Source organism: Dendrobium catenatum, unplaced genomic scaffold (assembly GCF_001605985.2).
Source record: "Dendrobium catenatum unplaced genomic scaffold, ASM160598v2 fragScaff_scaffold_490, whole genome shotgun sequence".
Lineage (NCBI taxonomy): Eukaryota > Viridiplantae > Streptophyta > Magnoliopsida > Asparagales > Orchidaceae > Dendrobium > Dendrobium catenatum.
In genome coordinates, this window is record NW_021318952.1 from 164,757 (window position 1) to 189,012 (window position 24,256).

The 24,256-nt window shown below is 33.6% G+C and overlaps 2 protein-coding genes across 2 annotated transcripts in view; both read left to right on the forward strand.

The window, feature by feature from the left end:
• The window catches only part of LOC110114234 (3-hydroxyisobutyryl-CoA hydrolase 1), a 45,237-nt gene extending 31,791 nt beyond the window's left edge, over positions 1 to 13,446 (forward strand). The window contains exons 10-14 of the mRNA XM_020847037.2: positions 8,777 to 8,837; positions 8,996 to 9,091; positions 9,323 to 9,424; positions 12,765 to 12,806; positions 12,889 to 13,446. Coding sequence (XP_020702696.1) covers positions 8,777 to 8,837; positions 8,996 to 9,091; positions 9,323 to 9,424; positions 12,765 to 12,806; positions 12,889 to 13,026 — 439 coding nt within the window. The 3' untranslated portion in view covers positions 13,027 to 13,446. The remainder of the gene's footprint in view (positions 1 to 8,776; positions 8,838 to 8,995; positions 9,092 to 9,322; positions 9,425 to 12,764; positions 12,807 to 12,888) is intronic.
• Positions 13,447 to 16,599: 3,153 nt separating this feature from the next.
• Positions 16,600 to 24,256, forward strand: part of LOC110114222 (probable manganese-transporting ATPase PDR2) — a 28,754-nt gene continuing 21,097 nt past the window's right edge. The window contains exons 1-3 of the mRNA XM_020847022.2: positions 16,600 to 17,318; positions 17,705 to 17,797; positions 20,966 to 21,165. Of these exons, the coding sequence (XP_020702681.1) occupies positions 17,070 to 17,318; positions 17,705 to 17,797; positions 20,966 to 21,165 (542 nt within the window). The 5' untranslated portion in view covers positions 16,600 to 17,069. The remainder of the gene's footprint in view (positions 17,319 to 17,704; positions 17,798 to 20,965; positions 21,166 to 24,256) is intronic.

Consider the following 24,256-nt stretch of genomic DNA (forward strand, 5'->3'; position numbering starts at 1 on the left):
ACACTTGGAGAACTTAGCATAGAGTTCATTTCCTTTCAGTGCATGTTACACCATCCTTAAGTGATTTGAATGCAATTCCTCACTTGGGGAGTATACCAATATGTCATCTATGAACATAATCATGAATAGATCCATAAATGGCTTAAAGATTCTATTCATGAGATCCATAAATACTGCAGGGGCATTTGTCAAACCAAAGGGCATCACTACAAACTCATAATGCCCGTATCTGGTATTGAAAGCAGTTTTTGCAATGTCTTCCTCTCTAATCCTGAGCTGGTGATACCCTAACCTCAAATCAATATGGGAAAACATTGAAGCACCTTCCAACTGATCAAACAAATCATCTATCCTTGGAAGATGATATTTATTCTTCACTGTCAATTTATTCAGCTCTCTGTAATCTATACAAAGTCTTAGGCTTTCATCTTTCTTCTTCATAAATAGTACAGGAGCACCCCAAGGGGAGGTACTAGGCCTGATAAAACTCTTCTCAAGCAACTCTTGCAGTTGCTCCTTCAACTCCTTAAGCTCCTTAATTGTCATTCTGTAAGGAGCCTTAGCAACAGGTTCAGCTCTTACCACTAACTCAATAGAGAAATCTATTTCTCTACTTAGAGGTAAGGTAGGTAAATCATCTGAAAACACTTCTGAGAATTCCTGAACAATTGGAATGTCTTTCAGCTCTTTTTCTTCTCCTTCTTAACATAAGCCAAAAAGCCTTCACAACCTTTCTTTAACATCTGAAAAGCCTTCAAGGATGACACAATCACTGTAGTTACTCCCTTATTCCCTTGAAATTTGAACTTCTCTTCTCCGGGCATATAGAACTTAACCTCTTTTTTGTTACAATCTATAGTCACAAAATGGTAAGATAACCAATCCATGTCTAAAATTGCATCAAACTAAGATAGAGGTAAGACAATCAGATCCGCCTCAAAGTCCTTATCATAAATCCTCAACTTCACTTGACATCTCTGCTTAGCTTTCAAATGATTTCCATTAGGCATAAAAAATAACAGTGATTTAATCATAATTGTAGGAAGCAATTTAGCAGATCTAACAAACTCTTCTGAAATAAAGGAGTGTGACGCTCCAGTATCAAACAGAATTCTAACGGGTCTATCGTACATAAGGATTGTCCCTAAACATAAAAAGTTATATAATTCAGTTACAAAACATGTCATTCATTATTTGTTTCTTTCATTTTCATTCATTGTTCATTTCATATTCAAAAAAAAAAATCATTGCAATTAATTAAATTACGTACCTGTAACCACATCAGGAGACCCCTTAGCTTCTTGCTGGGACAGTCCATAGACTCGTGGTTGAACATTCTGACGAGTCTGACCTTGAGAAGGCACAGAAGCTGTAGACTCCACAGCTCTTGGTCTACCAGCTATCCTCTGAGTATTGTTGCTTGACCTCACCTCTGTAGTAGATCGCTGACCCAAAAGAGGACAAGACTTCGTCATGTGCCCAGGCTAATGGCACCAGTAACAAGTATTAGTGCCTGAATGGCACTCTCTCTTATGCTCTCGCCCATACTTATTGCACAAAGTAGCAGTTGAAGCGCGGCTATCAGAACCACTGGATCTGAGCTTCTTCCAAGTAGAAATCCCTGACTGAGAAGATCGGACAAACTGGGAAGGCTTTGACCTGCCCTCCATATTTCATTTATGAAAATCTCTCCTCTTATGAGTTGTTTGCATGTCCATCTCAATCCTTCTGGCTCTTTCCACTAAAGTTGGATAATCCTCAATTCCAAAAGGTACAAGAGGCTGTCTTATCACATCCTTCAATCCATTCAGAAAACGGTGGCACTTCTCCTTAGCATTGGGAATCAGGTGAGGGGCATACCTCGATAACATTGTAAACTCCGCCTCATACTGAGAAACAGATCGATCTCCCTGAATCAATCTGTTGAACATATCCTGCATCTGTCTCCTGGCTGTCATAGGTACATACCAGCCTCTGAATACTTTCACAAATTCTTCTCAGGAGACTTGGCTGTTTGGTTTTCCTCCAATGGTTTCTTCTAACTGACTCCTCCACCACCTCTCAGCCTCGTCATCAAAGGCATAAGCAGCCAATGTCACTCTCCTATCCTCTGGATAAGACATGCCCTCAAGGATATTCTTAATCCACATCAACCAGTCCTCAGCTTCTATAGGTCCACCACTTGAGAACAGTGGAGGCTTCATATCCTGAAATAGTTTCAGGTTCTTATCCATAGGCCGGCTTCCACTTCCACAGCCACTACTCTGATTTTGTGAAGTCTTAATCATCTGAGTCATCGCTTCCATCATCTGAGCTAATGACTCTATAGTGTTGTTCCTCTGAGGTTCTGCTACTTGTGGTAGCTCCTTCCCTTCCTCCATATTAATGTCATCAGTGGCATTCTGCTCAGGATCCATATTGCTGAGATAAAACACATCAATCATAAGGCAAAAATAATCATAAATTACACTTCCTACACATTTTAAGACTCAATCAATCATCATATAGGCTCTTTCATTGATCAGTACTAAACCATTTGCTCTGATACCACTCTTGTCACGACCCAGCCCGGTTAGCCCGATATAATCAGGGCGGGAACAGTAGTCGTACGAAAAACACATATAAAGCATTAACAATTTCAATTAAAACTTAAATGTCATATCACAAACATCGTCCAGAAAATGAAAAAGCCACTAAACAACATCAAATAAAAGAGTTTCATACCGATCATCACACATAACTACTAAAACTTTCAAACCATCAACATTACATAAGCTCTCACAATTACATAAACTCTAAACTCAAACTTAAAATCACAAACTACAACGAAATTAACTCAAAGACTTAAATTGAAATCATAAAAAAGGAACCTTTCATCCTGAGGTCCCCTACGACGATACGTATAAGGTCATCGAGCAGCCATCACTTCTCTCATGAAAAATATTTTTAAAAGAAGAATGAGCCAACGCTCAGCAGGTAATTCATGTCTCAGTTAATTTCATAAGATGCATATATCAAAAACATTTATATTTTGAAATCAATTCATATATTCCATGTTCAGTATTTTTCATATGCTTTATATACTTTCTAAAATAATGCATGAAATGAAAACATTGAATTTCAGGGTATTCTTTAAATTATAGATATAAAACATTTGACAGTAAAATAAATGCATAAAATCTCTTTTTAAGCATAAATAAATTTTGCACTTATAAACTTAAATGAGATATGAACACCTACCTCAAGCCAAGTACGGTACGTCGCTTCGACACAATTCTTCCACCTTACCCTTTAATGATCACAACCTAAGAAAGTTTATTTAAAATAAACATGTCACATAAATTAAATCTTCATTAAGGTTTAAGGCTAATTCTAAGTCTAATTGTTAAACCCATCATTTTCCCTTAATAAATCCCTACAACATTTAATAATTATTTAATTAAATAAACCTTAATTTTTGGATTTAATTAAATCTAAATTTTTGGAAATTCATAAATCTTCAATTTCACTAAAAATATTTCTCCAAAATTAATCTCTAACATATAATTATAATTATATTATAATTTTCAGATTAAAATAATCATGAAAATTATAAAAACAAAATTTTCATCAAAAATCTAAATTCATGCTTTAAAAATATTTCTAATGTCTTTGGGAATAATTTTTCTAAAAACACTTAGTAGCAATTAGGTTTTTAACAAAAAGCCCTAAAATTTTATTCTCCAAAAATTCCTCAAATCTTTATGTTTTTACCGTTAAAATGTTCTCCTAATTGTTCCTTATTAATTTCTTAAAGAAATTTTGGGAGAAAACATTTTCTAGCAAAAACCCTAAAAATTTCATCTCCAAAAATCTTGAAATCTAGAAAGTTTCGTTTTAAAATAATCATACCGGAACACTCCTCTCGTCTTCCTCTTCAATTTGGACTAAATCTTTCGTCGGAAGATCGTCGCCGGAGCCACCCTTGCAGAACCCGCACTGTCCGCCCATCCGCCTCTCCTCTCGTTTCCGCTTGGTTCGCGTGAATGGGGGAGAAAGAGGGCTCGGTTTGCCTATCAAGGGAGAAAGGAGGATTGCCAAAAGTCTATTTTACCCTCACTTGAGTAAATTCGGCATATAAAACAGTTAGGGGTATTATCGTCATTATGAAACTTCCGAATTTTATAATTTCCAAAATACTCTTAATTAAATATAAGTCCTATATATCAAAATGATCAGAATTTTGCAAGAAATTTTCTAAAATTATTTTCGCCAAATTCCGTTAATGTTGAAAATTTTACTTAAATCTTGTCGTGGCACTTTGAAAAGCGTGCGAGGTGTAAAAAGGTATTTTCGGGTTTTACATTTTGCATGCAAACCTAAGTCCTAAGCCTTCCCAATCACAAATGTGGCCTTCAAATCTCACACAACCAACGTGTTCAGCCTCCCGCAAGTCACATTCTCTCAATTATTTCATTTTGATCCTACATGACCAAATCCCAAATCTCGCAAGATACATTCATGCATCCTTGCTCGACGCATTCTACAGGACCAGTTTCTTGCTTCAGTTGCTTGTGATAAGCTCACCCGCTTTGTATTTTCTCTATGGCTTTCTCAAGTACCTTCAACCCTTGCTATCGAGTACACGTCAACTTGGGCCCTTTGTCATTCTTTCAATTGACTTGTTCCCTTACCATTGCTTTATTGTCCTAGCACGTGTGTGTATTCTGATAGCTTAAATATTGATCATTCCACTCAATGTTATAGAAAAATAGGAGAAAACTCATGTTTAAAAATTTATATCTCGAGGAGGATTCAAAATATTCGTCCATGAGAAAATATCCTTGATTCCTCCACTTATGATGATCTCTTCTTTTCAATCTCTATAAATTTTTATATAAGCAATTTTTTATTTTTTATTTTTTAATTATTTTAAATAGAGATTGTATTTCATTTATGATTATTGATGATAACTTTAGTCATCGCCAAAAGTCTTGGAAGACTTGGAAGAATGTATTTCTTATGTCTTTAAGTTTTGACTTAAGAGGGTTGCTTTTGTTCCTAATTAAGGTGATGGCCTTCTTGCCCTAAGAAGGAAGGCGTGATGTTTTTACACCGATTTGCAGGAAAAAAAGTGATTGGTTGTGGAATTCTAAGTGAGGGGTTATTTAGATGTGGATGCAACCCGAGTAGGGCCGAATCATATAAATATCATTATATCATATTTCATTATAGTTAGATTTACTTTACATGCACTTAACTTGATTTACCTGTTAAATGATTTAACGGTAATATGATCACAAGTTAATATTGTGAATGAATGTTTACATTAATCTTTATATTTTCATAATCACACTTAGCATGCTATCATTGCCAATATCATCATACTTTGAGTAATCAATTGGATTTTGCATTGCATGTTTACTTGTTGACTCATACATATAATGACTTGTGCATATGAGATAGAGTTATCATTACATTTGTGATCTAAATTGTTTAATGATCTCTCCTAGCGCTGTTATTATCTTTCATATCACAATCATATATATTTTTGTGGACATGTATAGGGAGTTACTTGATGATTATTTATTATTTAAAGATTACTTTTCTTATGAGATTGTATTGGCTGAATTTCAAAAGAAAAATTCAAACCGTAAAAATTATATATCCAATATACTATATATCTCATACTACTGAAGCTTCATTTATTTTAGCAAATTAATTTTATTATTTAAATTTGCTAAATATGATAATTATTGATTAATTAGATAATTAATTATAATTATTTTTTAAAGAAAATTTAATTTTTGTTCCATTGAATTTATTGAATTGTTTACATATAATTTCATACATAATATCATATATTTTGCATTTAAAAATTATATAGCTCTTGCAATCGTTGGTGGTAGCTTTAATCACCACCAATGTCTTGGAACACTTTGGAAGAAAGTACTTCTTTTGATGATAGTAATGGCTTAGAGGGGTTATCCTATCAATAAAAGATGACGGTGTGACAATTTATCCAATTTCTTATATATATATATATATTGATTATATTTTTATATCTTAATTAAATATTAATTTATTATATTTATTTAATTAACAAAAAATATATGTATTTTTATATTATATATTTGAAAATAATGATGATGGTAACAATAGTAATAAGGATCTCAAGCTCTCTGCTCGACATGCGTCAAACAGTGTCCAATTCTAGCGCGAATGGACCCGTTTGAAAGAGCTCGGCAATCTGAGTGCGCTCTTGCAATCCGTTTTACAAAACGAGGCCGGATCTAAAGATATTACGCACGGAACAAACATGTGCAATTAAGGTTCAAATGCATAGCATATTGTCAAATCGACGCCACCCCGACCACATGAATCTTAAAACATGATAATTGACGATATGTGATCAAAAGAGATAAATCCCCAAAGATGACGACGAATTGAGGTAGAATGTGCAAGGTGCCCCTTCATCAAACACAGTGGTGCAACATGCAAGTAAATGGATCGATCTACGAAATATGCAATGAAGGTGACCATACAAGTGATCGATGCCAAAAAGGAGGTCAAAAATTTAGTTATAAGAATTATCTAATCTACCCTCATATGTAGAGGATCAGGCCTTAAAGTGGAACGTTTACAACTCCAATGTTGGAGAAGCCCAAAGATTGGGGCCTGCGATCCTATCATATGAACAAGCAGCCAATGAAGTTTTCTCATTTAATAAATTTTCTTAGAGACATTATGCAAATGCATCAAATATTTCAGAGTATCGATTAGATTATTGACAAAAAGATCAAATCTACTCATGAGGCTATAGGATTTGTAATTACCCTTTTGTAATTTGGATTATTGTACTCCAAACGTAGCATGTGGAGGATCAAGCTTTGGTAGACATTATATTTTGTCTCTGTATGTATGCCCAATTCGTTATATTTTCTGGAATTTCAACTATTTGCATAGTTTGCACTAGGTTGAAAGTGAGAGATCGTGTGCTTCAATACAATCTCGAGAATGATTGAGATACTTAACCTGGCTACCGGAATTATTTTAGAATTTTCTAAAGCTTCTTGAAATTTTTATAAATTTTTCTTTACTTTCTTTTTTATTGAGAAAAAGTTTCTTCTGCAACTGCTTGGAGTTAAAGCAGGCATTCATAAACCAAGAATATTAGGATCTCATGTAATGACAAGGTTGTAACTTGCACGCTGATTATTTCTCAAAATGTTTCATTTGGAATATTGCAGTACGAGATCTCAAATGGAGCAATGAAATTTCTGCAAATATGTATAAAAAGTTATTTGTAGTAAAAAAGTTTAGTAATAATCAGTGATTCGATTGGGATCAAGGGTTTCATGTAGTTTTTTGTGGCTTTCATTAGTATGGTAGTTTTTGCCATGGTTCAACATGGTTTGTGAATAGGTGTATTCAGGATTCATATTTCATATTATTGAGTGAGCTCTTGGTGTATGATAATGGTATTAAAATACTTCCATTCGAGGGGGCATGATTGCCATGTAGTGAGTTCACGTGGGAAGATTCCTGAGATGCAAATGAGATTGGAGAGCTATCCCATGTTAGAAGGGATGCAAGGGTTAAGTTTCTAATATACTATTCATGGTCCAAATTCATTGACTTAAGTCTTTAGGTTAATAGGCCCTATACACTAGCAAATTTGACTCAAGTCACCATAGTTTCACTCTCGTATAAAGTTTAAATAGTCATTTAATAGGTGTTTTTATTCTACACTTTGGGGTTGTTTGGTTGCATGCATTAGGACTTAGAAGTGAAGTATTTCTTATGCAGGGGTTTTGAAAAATATTGTCGTTTGATTTAAAGTAAAATAAATGCAGTGTAAAATGTTGTTGCATTTGGAATACACCGTCCAGTCCACTGTTGGTGTATTGGAATTTTCTCCGATTTCAGTAACTTTCAAACACACCGAAAATTCATTCCAATTGTCGCTGCCTGTCGTTGCCATGCTCTAGCCGCCGACCACCACCTGCCACCGTTGGTCATTGCCCGCAACCATCAGCCACCGTTGACCACCACCGCCGCCATTGGCCATCTCCCGCCGCTAGCCATCGCCTTCCACTTCACACTGGCATCAGCCTCCATTATCGTCGTCGTCATCAGCCTCCCATCGTTGTCTGCCACCCACCCACAACCGCTTCCACCATCGTTTGCAACCGACCACCATTGCTACCAGCGCTGCCAACTGCCACCGCCACCTATCACCGCCAGTTGCCACTATCTCCAGCCGCCACCGCCTCTGGCCACCACCGTAGTCGGCCATCCGCTGCCCACCACCGGCCATTCGCTTCCCTCCATCGGCCATGTAATTGCCAACATCTGCCAACGACTGCTATTTTTTGCACTTTACATTACATTCATTTTACTTCAAACTAAACAAAAATAATAATCTCATTCGTTCCGTTTACAATCATCCAAACAACTTCGAAGTATTCATTTTACACCGTATTTATTTTTCAGGCAACCAAACCACCTCTTAATAAGTCTGATTATTTTGTTGTTTTTATAGTTTGAAGTAGTTTATCTTTCTATCATCGCTTTTTTAATTATCTGTTAATTAATTGGCATAGAGAGATTTGTGTGTGAAAACATGTTATTTGTCATTTATATGTTGCTGGCATTGGATTTTTAATGCCTTATAATTTCAAAATGGTTCGAGTCGAGTAGTCATGCAGTGATCCCGTGGCCATTCCTAACCATATATTGTTAACCTACGAGCACATTTTACACTTATAAAGATGTATTTAATTCTTTTTTGCAGATTGGATGTTATTGACAAGTGCTTTTCAAAGAATTCTGTTGAAGAAATTCTGTCAGCCCTTGTAAGTTGATTTCTGTGCATATCCAGTTGATGTGATTTTTTTCTATAATTTCACTATTCCTTATTGATCATTTTAACTGATATCCTGCCATTTTGTAAATTTATCAGTTCTCAATTTTTTGGGTAAAAAATGTCTTCTTATCTCTCCTTGCATTGCAGGAGCAGGAGGCTGTAAATAACACTGAGTGGATTCTGGCCGCAGTTCAGTCTTTAAAGAAAGCTTCTCCTTTGAGTCTAAAGATCTCTCTTCGATCGGTATGGACTAGCATATACTCCTCAGTTAATAGATGGTAGTCAGGTCACCATTTGTGCTTTTGTGATTATTTTTTATTGCTTTTAATTGTGACGGAATTAGTAAGTATAACTTTTCTATATGGATAATATTTTACATTTTAGATTATTTTAGTTTCTGTCACAGTTTGTTAGAGATTTCTTGTTACAATACCCAAATGTAATCCTTTTAAGTTGAACTTATTTTTCTTTCAGATCAGAGAAGGGCGCCTACAAAGCATAGGTCAATGCCTTACTAAGGATTATAGAATCTGTTGTCACATTCTGCGCAAAGAGGCAAGCAAGGATTTCTTCGAGGTACTTATATCTGTATGCCATATATATGAACATGCAAGGGATGGCTGAAGTTTTGTTTTCTGATTTCTTTTGCAGTCCTCAATAAACAGTTAATGCTAACATGATTTGGTGAGATCATATAAACTCCTAGCTAGTCAAGCACAATTTTTTACTCCACGCATTTATCTGGAGGCACCTATTGAAAGTTGAAACCAAGTCTATTGTGGCTCCATTTCACGGAATCAATGTCCCAACATGCTTGAATTGACTCATATGACCTCATTGAAAACTCAAATGATGGAAAAGGATCAAAATGGTCCCTTAACTTTTTAGAAAAGACCAAAATAGCCTCCAACTATATAGAGCGACCATTAGTCCTTCAAATCGTAAAATGGTATCATTTTTGTCTCACCATCCAAACTAATGGATGTTGGACTTAATGGTGTTAAAATTAGGGGTACTTTAGGAATTTTATAAGTAAACTATTTAGTAGATATAATTTTTCAAAGAAATTTTCAACTACAATACATACAAATAGAAGTTCACAAAAGGATTATAAAAGAATTCAAGCGAATTACCATGCCCAATATTTATTAGGTATAATGTCATCCCATTTATTAGCTATAGTCGAATATTTCAATCTAATTTGATTAAAGATCATTTTATTAATTGTTTTTTTAATAAGAGAAATTAATAGTATTTTTAATTATGATTTTAAAAATTTTAGTCTTATTTTATAAATTATGATCGGTAAAAAAATTTGTGACTAAAATGGATATTTAACAATATTTTTATAAAAAATATAATTTAAAGTTATGGTAATACAATAAACATTCACTTTTTTTCAAAAAATGTGACAACCTTATGATTTTGTGATATTTTCAATAAAATGTGTGAGGATGATTCTAATTAATGGTAGTGAAAATGAAGACAAAAGAAGAGAACAAAGTAATCAAAAGCATAAAAAAAACTTGAGCACTACAGCGGAAAAATCAAATGAATATCATAAGCTCAAAATCAATAAAATTAGAACAGCCAAAGCTCTAATATAATAGATCACGCAGGGGAACCACTTGTTACTCCTACAATGATTAAGCTTAGAAGCTCTGAAGAAGCTTAGAGTCATTACATTTAAAAGATCTTCAGAAAAATACATAAATAAAACTAAAATTTCATCCATTCTGTTGAAATGTATCATAATACTATAAAATGAAGTACTCTCTTGTTATTACAAAACATAATATTTATGCAAATCCTTACATTTTCTATTTTTTTCATTCAAAAGTTGAAATAAAGTATAAAATAAGAAGTTTCGTATACTGTCGTCCACACCATCCATACAAAAATTCAAGATCCAAAATATGAATATTTCATTCAATGAGAGTTTTTTCTTCTAGAGGTGTAAACCTATAGAAAAGAAGAAACTTTGATTAGATTCACGTAGCAAAACAAAAAATAAACTATGAAGAAAAAAAATTAAATAAACTTACTAAAAGTTTTGTATTTAAAAATCCTTGAGTGAGAATTTTCAAAGTTGGTGTGTTTAACTCTCCAACTGGTCAAAGGACAAGTTTAGAAAACACTTTTTAAATCAAATTTTTATCTATGTTAACAAAATTTATGGGATAATATGACTCACAATTTCAATCAATGATTGTACAACTTCCTGGGCATGTCAATATCTCTCCTCAGTATGTATTCTTTTATCACAAGTTATGTTGTTTTGTCCACTTTGTTTAGTGTTTACATTTATGGCAATGAAGCTTCACATTGGCTCTCCCTAACTTTTTTGGATTTAAATGTGATGTGTGTTTGTCGGTAGCTCTTTTCGCATCTTCTATGGCCTACCCCTCTTGGGTTTATTATACCTTGGTGGCAATGGTGGTATCATGTTACTCATTGGCCACTCATTAGCCCCGCTTAAAGGCTTTATGTTGCACTCATAACTTCTCATATAATTTTCGAAGATGCTGAAGGTTGAAGCATGGGGTCAAAGCTGCGGGTGGGGGTTCAAAGCTACTGAGGGTTCTAGGAAGGGGGTCGAAGCAGTTGAGGGTTGGAAGCTGGTGTTCGAAGCTGAGGGTCTAAGTTGCTTAGGGTTCGAAGAAGGGGGTCGAAACTACTAGAGTTCGAAACTAATGGGTGTTTTCGTTGTTGGGGTTTCGACAAGAGGATGTTGGGTTCGTATATTTTGATATCGCTTAATTTTTGTTATTCCGAATATAACCTTTTTCCATCCTTCGACCATGCCACCTTTATATATTTTTTTAATTAATTTGTAACTGTGGAACCAAAATGATCTCTCAATATAATTTAGATCCTAACGAGTTAAGAGATTATTTTGATCCTTTTTCTCTCCAAATGATTGAAGTGAGTTTAGGGGACAAACATGCCCAAAGAGCCCTAACTAGTCAAAGATCAGTTTGGCCACTATCTCTAGGCTGATGGGAAGCCAATGACTAATTAAGCCAACGAGGAGCACATTGGTGGCCTCCATTATCGCCAATGAATCCTCATTTGTTCACTATAACTTCAATAACCATGTCTATTTTAAATCGTTATGTTATCTATTGTCTCATGTGGGTTATAAGGGAAGCTCCAATGTGTATTTTGATTTTAATTCGAGCAAGCGAATGGGCATGACACCCTAGTGCAAACTGAGGAGTATCTTTTTTAACGATTTTCAACAGCCTAAAAATGAGAGGACAATTTTGAAGATCATAAAAATCTTTAACAAGTTGAGCTTTTTTTTTAACTTCAAGGATCTAAGGGCACTAATAAAAAGTTAAATCAGAGCCTATATTGGCTCACTTTGATTGAAATGGAGTCCAAATATACTTGATTTGGCCTGTTTGACACAAGCTATGAAGGGTTGATCAAAGTTTGTGCACGACTTTCTTGGCCAAATTGCAGATCAAATGAATGCAAAAGATTGGAATTGGTCTCAAACTATTCCATGCTAGAACAGACCAAGCTAGAATTGGCCATCTTCTTCACTCAAGTGAGTCCCACACGAGTTAAATTATGCTTTGGTGTATGTCTTCATTGGATCTAAATGAGGTGGCAGCAATAAATCTACACAATAACTCACACCAACATTGCCATTTGGTTAGGTGGATCAGTAAAAATTATTCTCATGCAAAAACATATGACACTTTTCAAACTTATTTAAGCCACATATGAAACTAGGGCCCAAGTGATTTTCATGAAGATTTTTTTCTTAGGGTGTAGCAAAACTCTTTCATTAGGCCTACCATGTAGCATGTATACTGCACATATACTCTTTGATCTTGGTTTGCTGATGACCATATCTATAGATACCTTCTAACCTCACTCACAAGTGTCCTAATGTCATGGGCAGGGTTGCAGGGCTTTGCTTGTGGATAAAGACAAAAACCCAAAGGTTCAATTTCCACCTCACTGATTTCAAGTTTTCAATAGAAAATTTTTATTTATCCTCATGCGATTTCACATTGCTCGTGCAGTGGGAACCTTCGAGATTGGAGTTAATAGATGATGCGATGGTTGATCGGTATTTCTCCAAGGTGGACGACCAAGGATGGGAAGACCTGAAACTTCCAACTAGACAAGGCCCTGGTATCAAGCTTGGATCAAAGCTCTAAAGAAACACGTAATTCGCACTTCCGCAATATGGAATGTCAAGATTATGAGAAATTATTTTGTGAGGAGTTCGGATGGGGAGAACCGTCCGTATTTGTTAAGTATTTGTAAATACTCAGCAAATACTTAGTAATAATCAATATTGACAAGTTTTTTATGAGTATTTTGTAAGTATTTGTTGAGCAAATCCGGACAGTTCTACCCGTATGGACTCCGCACGTAATAATTTTCCTGAGATTACAGTTAAAATATTTAAGTGGTAATTTGTTTTTTGCCATTGTAATAAGGCAATAGCTTCCTTTCTTTCTTTGTTCAAATTTGCTGTAACATTTTCGATGTTAAACACATTATTAGAAGAAAGTAATGTACTCTATCAAATGTTACAGGATTTCCATAGATCAGACGTATGGTTTGTTGGTGAATGATGAATGTATTGATGTTGCTTTTCTTTTTTCCTCTCTATGGTTTTGAATACTTAGGGGCTCATGGCAGTAATTGTTATGGGTTCCTTTGCTAAACTTTCTCGTTTCTTTTCGATGTGAATCACTGGAAATGAAGAAATCTCAACTACTTCTCAAGTTATTATGTGTATTCGAATTTCAATACCATTCAGTTTCATCTAGGATTGGAATCAGCTTGAATTTAGAATTGTAAACAAAAAGGCTATTGAAAGCCAATTAAAGGTTTGCTTGTCGCCAGTAATTTTTTGTATATCTAGTTGTAAAAAAGTTGAAAGAAAAAATAATTTTAGTTGTATCATAAATATCTTTTTTGCATATATGTGAAAAGGTTGGAGTAGCTCCAATGGCAAATAAGATTAGAGAGTTGTCTTAGATTGTTTGGTCACATAAAATAGTGGCCTTCTGATGATCCGGTTAGGAGAGTCAATGTATTAGATTTAATATATGCTAAGAAAATATTAGAAACGAGCTTTCTTTATTGGATATAAATGAGAGTTTGACTCTTAATATGACACAATGGAGAAAAATATTTAGGTAGCTGATCCCATGTAGTGGAATAAAGGTTATTTGTTGTTGTTGTTGCTGCATAAATATCTTTTTAAAATGTCATACAATAGTTTTTTCATTGCTATCATATTATAACTCATTTGGTTGCAAAAAGTAATTTTTTTTTTCATAAAAAATTAAAAAAGAACAAAAAATAGTGACGACCACCCTTCGTACCTAAAATTTTGCCTACACTTAAATGTAAATATAATTTCCCCCAATAGGGTTGTGTATGTGTACAAGCTATAGACTTCTAAGGAGCCTAATTACTTTAAGAGAAAACATTAGGTTGAGTTGTCTGATAGAGAAAAAGCTATTACGTCCTGACAAAAAATTGAAAATCTGGACGAATACCGAGCAATACCAAGTGCTCGGTATCGAGCACCCAGGTGACCTGGCGCGCTGTTATTAGTCTCTGGACGAGTTCAATGTCCGGACACAATAATCACTCCTGATAGAGGGAGAAGAGATCACAACTTATTTTTATATGCATAAGAATCAATGGATGGTAACAATATATGTCACATAGATTTTTTATAAACGATAAGGATACTCAAATATAGTTTATTTAGTTATAGGAGATCTAATCATAATTTATTATATTTTGGGTGACATGTTCTAGGAAACTCTTACTTAGAATGTTTATTCTTTTTTGGGTTCAATACAAAAAGAGTTCTAAGAATATTGTTTTATATAAATAAGAGCATGTTCCAAAGAGACTCGTAAACATGTAGGGTAGATACACACACACACACACACACACACACACACATATATATATATATATATATATTTATATTTTCATGAATACACAAGGCAAAATCCCAAAGGGGAGAAGGGGCCTAGTACTAGGTAAAAACCCTCCAAAATTCCTAATCATAGGGAAAAGTGTCAACATAGCTTATGATATAGATTATACTCTTTGGATAAAAAATGTCTTCTAATTCTACTTAAATGATTTAGAAATAGTTTCCTTAATTCTCGATGCAATGCAAGAAAGGTATAACTAAAAAGGGAGAATAAATAGGCCTTATAATTTTAGCCTATATGTGATATGACTTGAATGCATATGAGAGTAAATCTATGATGTAAAGAACCAATATTACCTCAACTGATTAGCTAGAATATCTTAAGACCATGCATAATGAATATGAGCCGACAAGGCTTTCATTTTCTTAGTCTGAATTTTGTGGCATAAATGCATGTAACCAAATACTACAATGACATTCCACTTATATATCACAAGTTTATAAGGTTATTTTACTTAGAAACTTTTCTTTGAGTCATACATGATTCGAGGCTTTAGCCGACGCCTTAAGGGTTGACATGAAGTGCCATCAACTTGAGTTGTTAAATGATTGGTGCCATCAACTTAAAGAGCTAATGAGTGGAGTAGTTGACATATTCAAGTTATAGGCTCAATGAGTTGATAGATTGTCATGGAATTAAGAACTTATTGAGTAAAAATATCACTCTAACCTCTTATATTGGGCTCTAAAGCCATTATTCAATGTTACTAGATGGACACTTGCAAAAGATTTGGGAATGATCTAAGGAAAACTAACTCATTTCATCGATGATAATAGAGGGGAAGCTTGAAATGCATACTCGAGGGGGCAAGGGGTGGGGAAGGCGGTTGTGAGATTATACTTATCATGTAAGTTTAAGGATGTCCATGAATTTCCTAAAGCTAGAGGCTCAAACTAAATAAAAGATGGTGTGTACTTAAAAGTTGTTGATAGTCTAATTGAAGGATAACTCCTTGGCTCTTTGATTAGAGTTAATATGTGTAGGAAGTGGGAGGAGTTAGGGACTAAGGAGATTTTGACACCAAAATCTAGTAGAATGCTAGCATACATCTAAAAAATCAAAACTTGTGAAGCAAACTTTGGAAGATGGTGTCATCCTCTCTCTTTTGTAGGAGTGGGCGATGACAAACGGGATAAATGATCATTTGAAACAGGAGGAAGAATCGTAAGGTGCAGTCTTAAACGCTAGAAAAAATATTTTCTTATTTACATAATAGATCAACCATTAAAATGATTAATTATGAAATCACAATGACATCATCCCTTTTTCAAGGTGGTTATATATGCTATTTCATAAGAGTTGACATTAGAATGAGATCAAAGGCAACGACAATTTCGTGAGGGAAGGGACTTGCTAGGAAGTGACCCAATGATTTGAAGAAGATGAATATATGGATCATGTCGGGGGACAATTAAATTAATTAATGAATCTAAGCTTTGATAGATAATGCACAAAAAAATTTTGATAAAAATATTATGAGATCATTCTAAAATAAATAACATGCCTCTTTAACAAATCATTTTTTATATTTCTAGAATTAAATATGATATAGATTGACATTTATTATCATGTATAACTAATAAAGTTGATTTAGTAACTATTTTTTTATTAATTGAGATTTTTTTTTTCAAAACTATAAATATTAATAATAAACCCTAAATTATTTTAATTTGTTTTTTTTTCATAGTTTGTTAAAAATTTATGATTACACACATTTTAATGCATATTGGCAACCCTAAACTTTTATAGCAAAATTTCAGGTTGATTCGGGTAAGAACGCGTTCTCAGGGTCGCTTGCAAGCTGAAATACGATTTCCAGTCTATACAAAGTCACCAGACCATTTCTCCCCCGTTGGAAACCCTCACATTCCTCTACCAGGCGCTTGCTCCGCTGAGTTCAGACCGACTGTTCTTTAGGAGGTAACTCCGACCGCCGTCAGATCGAGATCTATGTGCGAACGGCGGCGTCGGATCCTTCTTATCCTGATTTGCCTGCCTCTGTTCTCTTCTAACCCTATCTTGTTTTAGCTTCGTCATTCCGTCGTCCTGTATTATACCCTCGCCAAATTAGAGACGAAAGATCAGAATCGATTCATATGCGTCCTCTCGCTTTACTGGTTCGGATGCTTGAAGTATGTCGGTATTCGAATTAAAAAAAAAATTATAGCTTTATCGGTTATTTCTAGTCTCTAGGGTGATCATAGAGCTTCGGTGCTTAGTGGGGAAAGATGGTGAGATTCCATGTTGGAGGCAAGGTAGTTGAAGCGGTTGATCTGATGAAGAGGCGGCATACTGCTTGGCGCCTGGACGTGTTACCCTTTGTTTTTCTTTATAGCATATGGCTCTTTTTGGCGGTTCCCAGCCTCGAATTTACTGATGCTCTGATCATTCTTGGTGGCCTTGCTGGGTTTCACATCCTGGTGCTGCTTTTCACTGCGTGGTCAGTTGATTTCAAATGCTTCGTCCGGTTCAGTAAGGTAAATGACATGTTTGATTCTGGAATGGTTTTTTGATGAGGATTGAACAATTTGATATTTTTTGTGGTGAAGTTATCTTTAAATTATAGTAAGCTTGACTAATCTGCCACTTTCTTGTTTTATATGTGAAAGGACTGAGTATTATGATCTATATGCAGTCTAGTTTGGTAAGCATAATAATTATTTTCTGTTGATATGACAAATTTAGATGAAACATGCACTGTTGAAAGAATACATCTTTTGTCAAAGAATATAATAGTCATTTCCTAGCTACCCAGCTTCATGGAGATATATTTTCTTTTTGTTATCTTGCAATTTTATACAATGTCTTTGCTTATCTGCATGACATGACACGTTTCATCATCTTATATTTTTGGATTTGGCAGGTCAGTGAGATTCGCTCTGCAGATGCATGCAAAGTTATTCCTGCTAAGTTTTCTGGTGCTAAAGAAATTGTTCCACTTCACTTCCAAAAACCTGTAAGTTTCTGGAACCTAATTTGTCAATTTAGTTAATAATTGATGATATTTTAATGCAAATCATCTCATTGTTTTGTCTATTTTGCCTAATGCTATAACAGGGCAACTGAAACCTGCTTAAAGTTTTGTTATCTTTTCTTAATTTTTTTATTAGAAATATTTATGATTTAGGGTAATACATGACAACATCAAGCCTTTATCCCACTATGTGGGGTCGGTTAAATGAATTTCTTTTTCTCCGTTGTCCTTTTTAGAGTCAATTTCTCATTTAAATTTAATAAAAAAAATCATTTTAATGCTTTCTAACTAAGTCTTTTTAGGTCTACCTCTACATTTCTTAACATAGGTTAGAACTAATATATCTACTCTTCTAACCGGGTCATTGGAGGACCTACGTTTTATGTGACCAAACCAAACATCTATGGCGACTCTCTAATCTTATATGCCACTGGAGCCACTCCAATCTTTTCATGTATATACTCGTTTTGCATTTCGTCTCTCAAAGTAAAGCCACTCATCCACCTGAGCATCCTCATCTATGCAACACTTAACTTATTTTTATGCTTCTCTTTTAAAGACCAACATTCTACTCCATAAAGCATTACATATCTCATTACCATCTTATAGAATTTTCCCTTAAGTTTGAGGGGTACTTTTCTATCACAATAAGAAGCATTCCTCCACTTCAACCATCAAACTTGAATTCTACTAATAATATCGCCATCTATTTTACCATCACTTTGAACAGTAGACCCGAAATATTTAAAATGTGTACTCTTATTAATGAATTTATTACCCAAAGTTATTATCTCCCAGTTAGATCTAATACCACTAAAATTACACTTCATGTATTCTTTTAGATTTACTCAAACAAAAATCTTTAGACTCTAAGGTTGAACTCCATAATTTAAAATTTTCTTTAACTCCCTCTCTAGTCTTATCAACAAGATGAATATCATCAGCAAAAAACATACACTAGGGTACATCCTCTTGCAAATGTTTAGAAAGAACATCCATGAATAAAGCAAAAAGATATGAGCTTAAAGCTGATCCTTGGTATAATTCAACTGAAATAGGAAATTACTTGGTCAAATCACCTTGTGTTTGAACACAAGTAAGAACTCCTACGCACATATTCTTAATGATTAGAATATAAGCATCATTAACTCCATTCTTTTCTAGACCTCTTCAGAGCATTTTTCTTGGAGCTTTAACATATGCTTTCTATAAATCAATAAATATCATATGCAGATCCTCCTTATTCTTTCCATACTTTTCTATCAAATCTCTCAATAAATGTATAGCTTTCATAGTATACTTGATATGAATTGAAATTGACTTTGAGAAACATTAGTATTACGTCGTAACATATGCTCAATGTATGATACATTAACTTAATTCCTCTATAATTTGCACACTCTTGTGTATCATATTTATTCTTAAAAATATGAATCAACGCACTCCTCCACTCATCTACCATCTTTTTAGTATTCAGAATAATATTAAAAAGTTTAGTAAACCAAGAAATTTTTTAAATTCCTTGGCATTTCTACACCTTTATTGGAATGGTCCAACTTCTTTTCCACTCTTCATTTTCTTTAAAACCTCTCGAACTTCTGTTTTACTAATATGATGATAAAAATAAAAATTTCAATTTTCATTTAGAATGCTAAGGTCACTAAAGTAAACCGTTTTCTCACAATCTTCGTTGAAAAGTTTATCGAAATATCTCATCTACCTATATTGAATATCTTTTTTCTAATAAAAGCACTTTTTGATCTTAATCCTTAATGCACTTCACTTTAACTATATCCATACTTCTATCTTTTTGCTTGGCTAACTTATGTACATCTTTCGCCCTCCACAGTATCTAATCTATTATATAAAATGAAGTGTGGAAAATCTATAATTTTCTTTGTAATTTAGGCTACTTAAGCAGCTTTGTTCAACGGCAAGTTAAATTATAAGTTAAGAACCATCTTTTGCTTTGTCAACCAGTATATTGATTATAAAAGTAAAAGAGTTTCTTTGTATGTCCTTGTTACATGGGTGTTAATTATTTAGTAGAAAATGACAATGTATCTGTCTTGATTATTAAAAATCTGTATTTTAGCTAGAAATCATTCATATATAGTGTCAGTGAGACGCAAGTTTGATTCCAAAATTTCTCCTCTACTTTTGATATTTGTTGCTACTTGGGGCTTGTTTTCCGCCCAGTTATTGAATCAGATTAACATAACAGAAACTTGATAAATTTCCATCAGTGGTTTCATATGACAGCTTCCAGCACTTTGGTTCACCTATCAATTTCTGGCTTATCTTTAAACCAGCAAGCAAATTGGCCAGAAAGATTGTAAGGGAAGTCAGTCAGTTTGGGCATAGTATCCTCCATCAATTGTGTCTCACTTTCTGGATGTCTGTCTTGTGGTTCTTATGCATTATTAGTTTTCATCCATTTCATATATTGATTTTATGACACTTGTTTGTTGTTTATTATTATCTTCCATCAGTTGAATCTCACTATCTGAATATCTGGCGGTTTATGCACATGCATGTTTATTATCATCACACTCGTTTGTGGTTATATGAACCCTTTTTTATGGATTTCAGGGGCTAAAACCCATATAAGAAAAGAGAAATTTTTTTATTTTATTGTTTTCATTTTACTTCCTGATAGAGAATATAACTTTTGTCCCTATCAAAATAAGTATACTTATTTAGTCACAATAAATCTTTAGAAGCAGTTCTCTTATTTCCTTATTTTGGTCTACATTGTTCTTTTCTCTCTCTCATATTCAGGTAAAATTGTCCCTTTTTTAGCTGAAATCACAGGTTTTGCCTAAATTTGGAGCACTATGTTTTTATGCAACCCATATTTTTTAGATAGCATGTTACATAAACATTACTATTAATGCTATTATATGTTAATAAGAACATTTCTATTAATATAGATATAAGTATTAACATTATTATCAATGTTTAAGAATAATAATAAAATTGTTATAATTATTAATTATCATGTAAATTGGTTGTTGAGGGTTCTTTCATGTTCTAATGAACATCAACTTACCATGAACTTGCATGCGACAAATAATATAATAATATTGATGTTAGTAGTCAAGACATTCTAGATGGGATTCTATGTGACATTTCTCTTTTCTTATGCAGGTTGTGGGGCCATCATCTAGTAATGTTGATGAGATATACTTTGATTTTAGAAAGCAACGTTTTATTTTCTCTGATCAGAAGGAAACCTTCTGCAAGCTCCCTTATCCAACAAAGGAATCGTTTGGTTATTATCTTAAGAGCACTGGACACGGGACAGATGCTAAAGTTGCTGCTGCTGTTGATAAATGGGGGAGAAATGTGTAAGGCTTTTGGCGCCATTGAACTCATATAATCCCATTTAATGCTTTTTTTACTCTTTGAATTTACGGGCTTATTACTGATATAATTTGGAATACTATACTTTTCGAAAGCATTGTATTTCGGCATTGAGTTTTGCGTTGTTCTTGTTATATTATTCTTTGTTTTTTCTAGTTTGAATGCAATACGCATATGATGTTGGTGCCTATGAGAACAAGATGTATTCTCTAATATTTTTATTATCCCATTGGTTTGGTTTGATACTGAAAGTTATTTTGATTCAACTCTTATTAAATGCCTTTGTTCAATTGTTTCTAGTTTTTTTTTCTTCAGCACAGGGTAAGTTCTCCTTGTTTTTTTTTTATCGAAGTTCTGATTAATGCTTGACTTTAAAGGTTACTATTGCTGCTCTTTTTCTTGTGCAAGATGTAATTTAATTCTATGGAATTTCCTATTTGTTTGCTTCTTCATCTAGTAGTATTGTTATTTTATCTCAACTTTCGTACTGTTCAAATCTTTGACTGCACGCTTACCTTATATACTTGAATTTACATTGTAGCAACACCCGTATCTTATTGTTTTGTCCATGATGAATTGGAAACTTTCAATTCTTAGTGGAATAAAAGTTTGGTGTAATAAACCTGAAGTTTTAGGGATTATGAGAAATTACTAATTTTGGGTCTTTTGGGCTAATATAAATTTGACAATTGATGCACTATTTTGTCGCAAGTTATTGAAGAAAATTTGCTACTTTTTCTTCAAAAATGTGTTAGTTGGATGCTAATTTCTCGGGTAAAATGCCCAAAATAGTACTCTAACTATTCATATGTGACTAATTTAATGTCATATTATCATATTTCTCCAATTTATTCTCTCCACCATCCAAAAATGATCCATGGTCTAAATTGAGATCATTTTTGTATATTTGAGGGAGTAAAATGACTTCAATTTATATCCCAATTTTCATTAGTTTGTATTTGATGGGCCGTTTGGGATCAAATTTACGTAGTTGAGTGAGTAAAGTGGAGAAATGTATTACCCTTGGAATGCATTGGCAACATATGAATGGTCGAGAGACTATTTTAGATTTTTTGTTTCTCAAATTTTTGAGTGTGTTGCCCTTGACAATTTTTAGGAGGATGCTTCTTTTTATAATGGCATAATACTCATGCAAATCGGTTACTTCCATCCTTCTTCCTTTCTTCTAATTATTTGGTGAATGCATTGCATACGTGATTGACAATTGGATAGTTTCACTTTATACTAGTTTTATTTTGTAATGTAAAATCCTAAATCTTATTTACTCTCACAATTCCTTCATTTTTCGGTCTCCAAAGTCCAATATCATTTGCCAGGTGAACTTCTCTTTCTCTTATATTGCCAACACTATCAAAACTCCAATTCCTTAGCTCTGATATGAATTTTTTGAACAAGAGGAGATGAATGGAGAATATCATAGTGCCTATTTTGATGGGAACGCTTGCTGAAATAAAGGTGTTTCCACCTTGATCAATCTTTTCTTCCCAAGATTCGAGTTCTAAACTCTTGAACTGTGTACCATCTTCTTCTTGAGTGATCTTGCAACTCCTCATCCAGATTCTTTGTTTTGGAACTTCTGAATCATTTGAAGGAACATGAACCTGTTGCTTACACTGTAGAAACCTCCTGTCAAGTTTTTTGGATGAGAAATTAGTAATGAATTAAGCTATAATTCTCCAAGCATGTTATTTGAGGCTTTATGAATATTATTAAGATAGATTATAATCATTATGTTAGGACTACTACAATTTGTGTGTAAAGTCCTTAAAGAGAAATCATGATCTTATCCTGTAAAGTCTGTGAATTGTTCACTGACATAAGAAGCTTGCGTCATCAAATGCGATCTAATCAAAGAAATAGTAGTTTATGAATATTTTTTTGAGGATTCTTTTAATATAAAAATTGATTTGAAGCAACAATGTGAATCTCTGTGATGTTGAATTTAAATATGCACCTACGTTAGAACATGTTTATGATTCCAAACTATACTCGAGCAATTGTAATCCAAATTTGAAATTGAGTTTGAGTTTGAACATAATCATCAATTAGAAATTGAACTTGTAACTTAAATACAACCTAGGATCATATTTAAACAAAGCCTTTAATTAGAATTTGAATTTAATGTTTGATTGTGACCCTGAATTTTTTAATCTTTCCTAAATATGAACTTGAGTATTCAACATAAATTAAATCTATCTCTTTATTTGAATATGAAGTTCTAATAAAATTGGAAGTGTATATACACTTCTCTATAAATCGTACAATAGATTAAATCGAAGTTATTTGTAAAAAAGAAAAAAAAATGTCTCTAAGAGGAGATGGCCGCTAGAAGAGGAGCCATACGGATTGTAATTTAACAGCCATGAGAGGATCGATCTAATGATTAGAACCCTTAATTTGTGTGCTCAAAAATCTCTATCGAGATTGATTGACTTGTGGTTTCCATGATCATTCAACGCATAATAAATTAGACTTGTGTGTTCCTATTCTTACTGGAATCCAAGTGTGTTGAGTTGAAACTTGCAAAGTTGCAATTTTAGGCCAGATCTTGTAATATTCTAGGAAATTAGTAATTTTTTGTCTTTGAATTATAAATACGATCCTTGATGTTTGTATTTTATCATTGATGACTAATACAACTTCTTTGTTTTCCCCTCAAACTTATGTATACTGGTTGGATGTGATTTCTTCAAGTGTAACGCAAGTCTTGACTATAACATATATGAGATGCTTCTGCTTGCACTTTTGTGAGTTATGAATCTTAAATTAGTCACTTCTATCCTTATTCTTTATCATCTAATTGCTTTGTGATTGATTTTGCTGGCATGATTTAGTTTTGATCAAATTCGTTACATGCAGTTTTTTTTTTTTGTGAAATTTAAATTTCTTCTCAAACCTCGTTACAAAAATTTCAGATGTTTTTTTTTTAGATTATTTTTTTGAGGGAAGTAAACATGTTTTTTTGGTTTTGAATCAAATTCGGTTATTCTTTATCTAAATTAAAAGTTGGGAAACTCTAATTGTGCTTGTTTGCGTGTTTCTTTATACATCTAA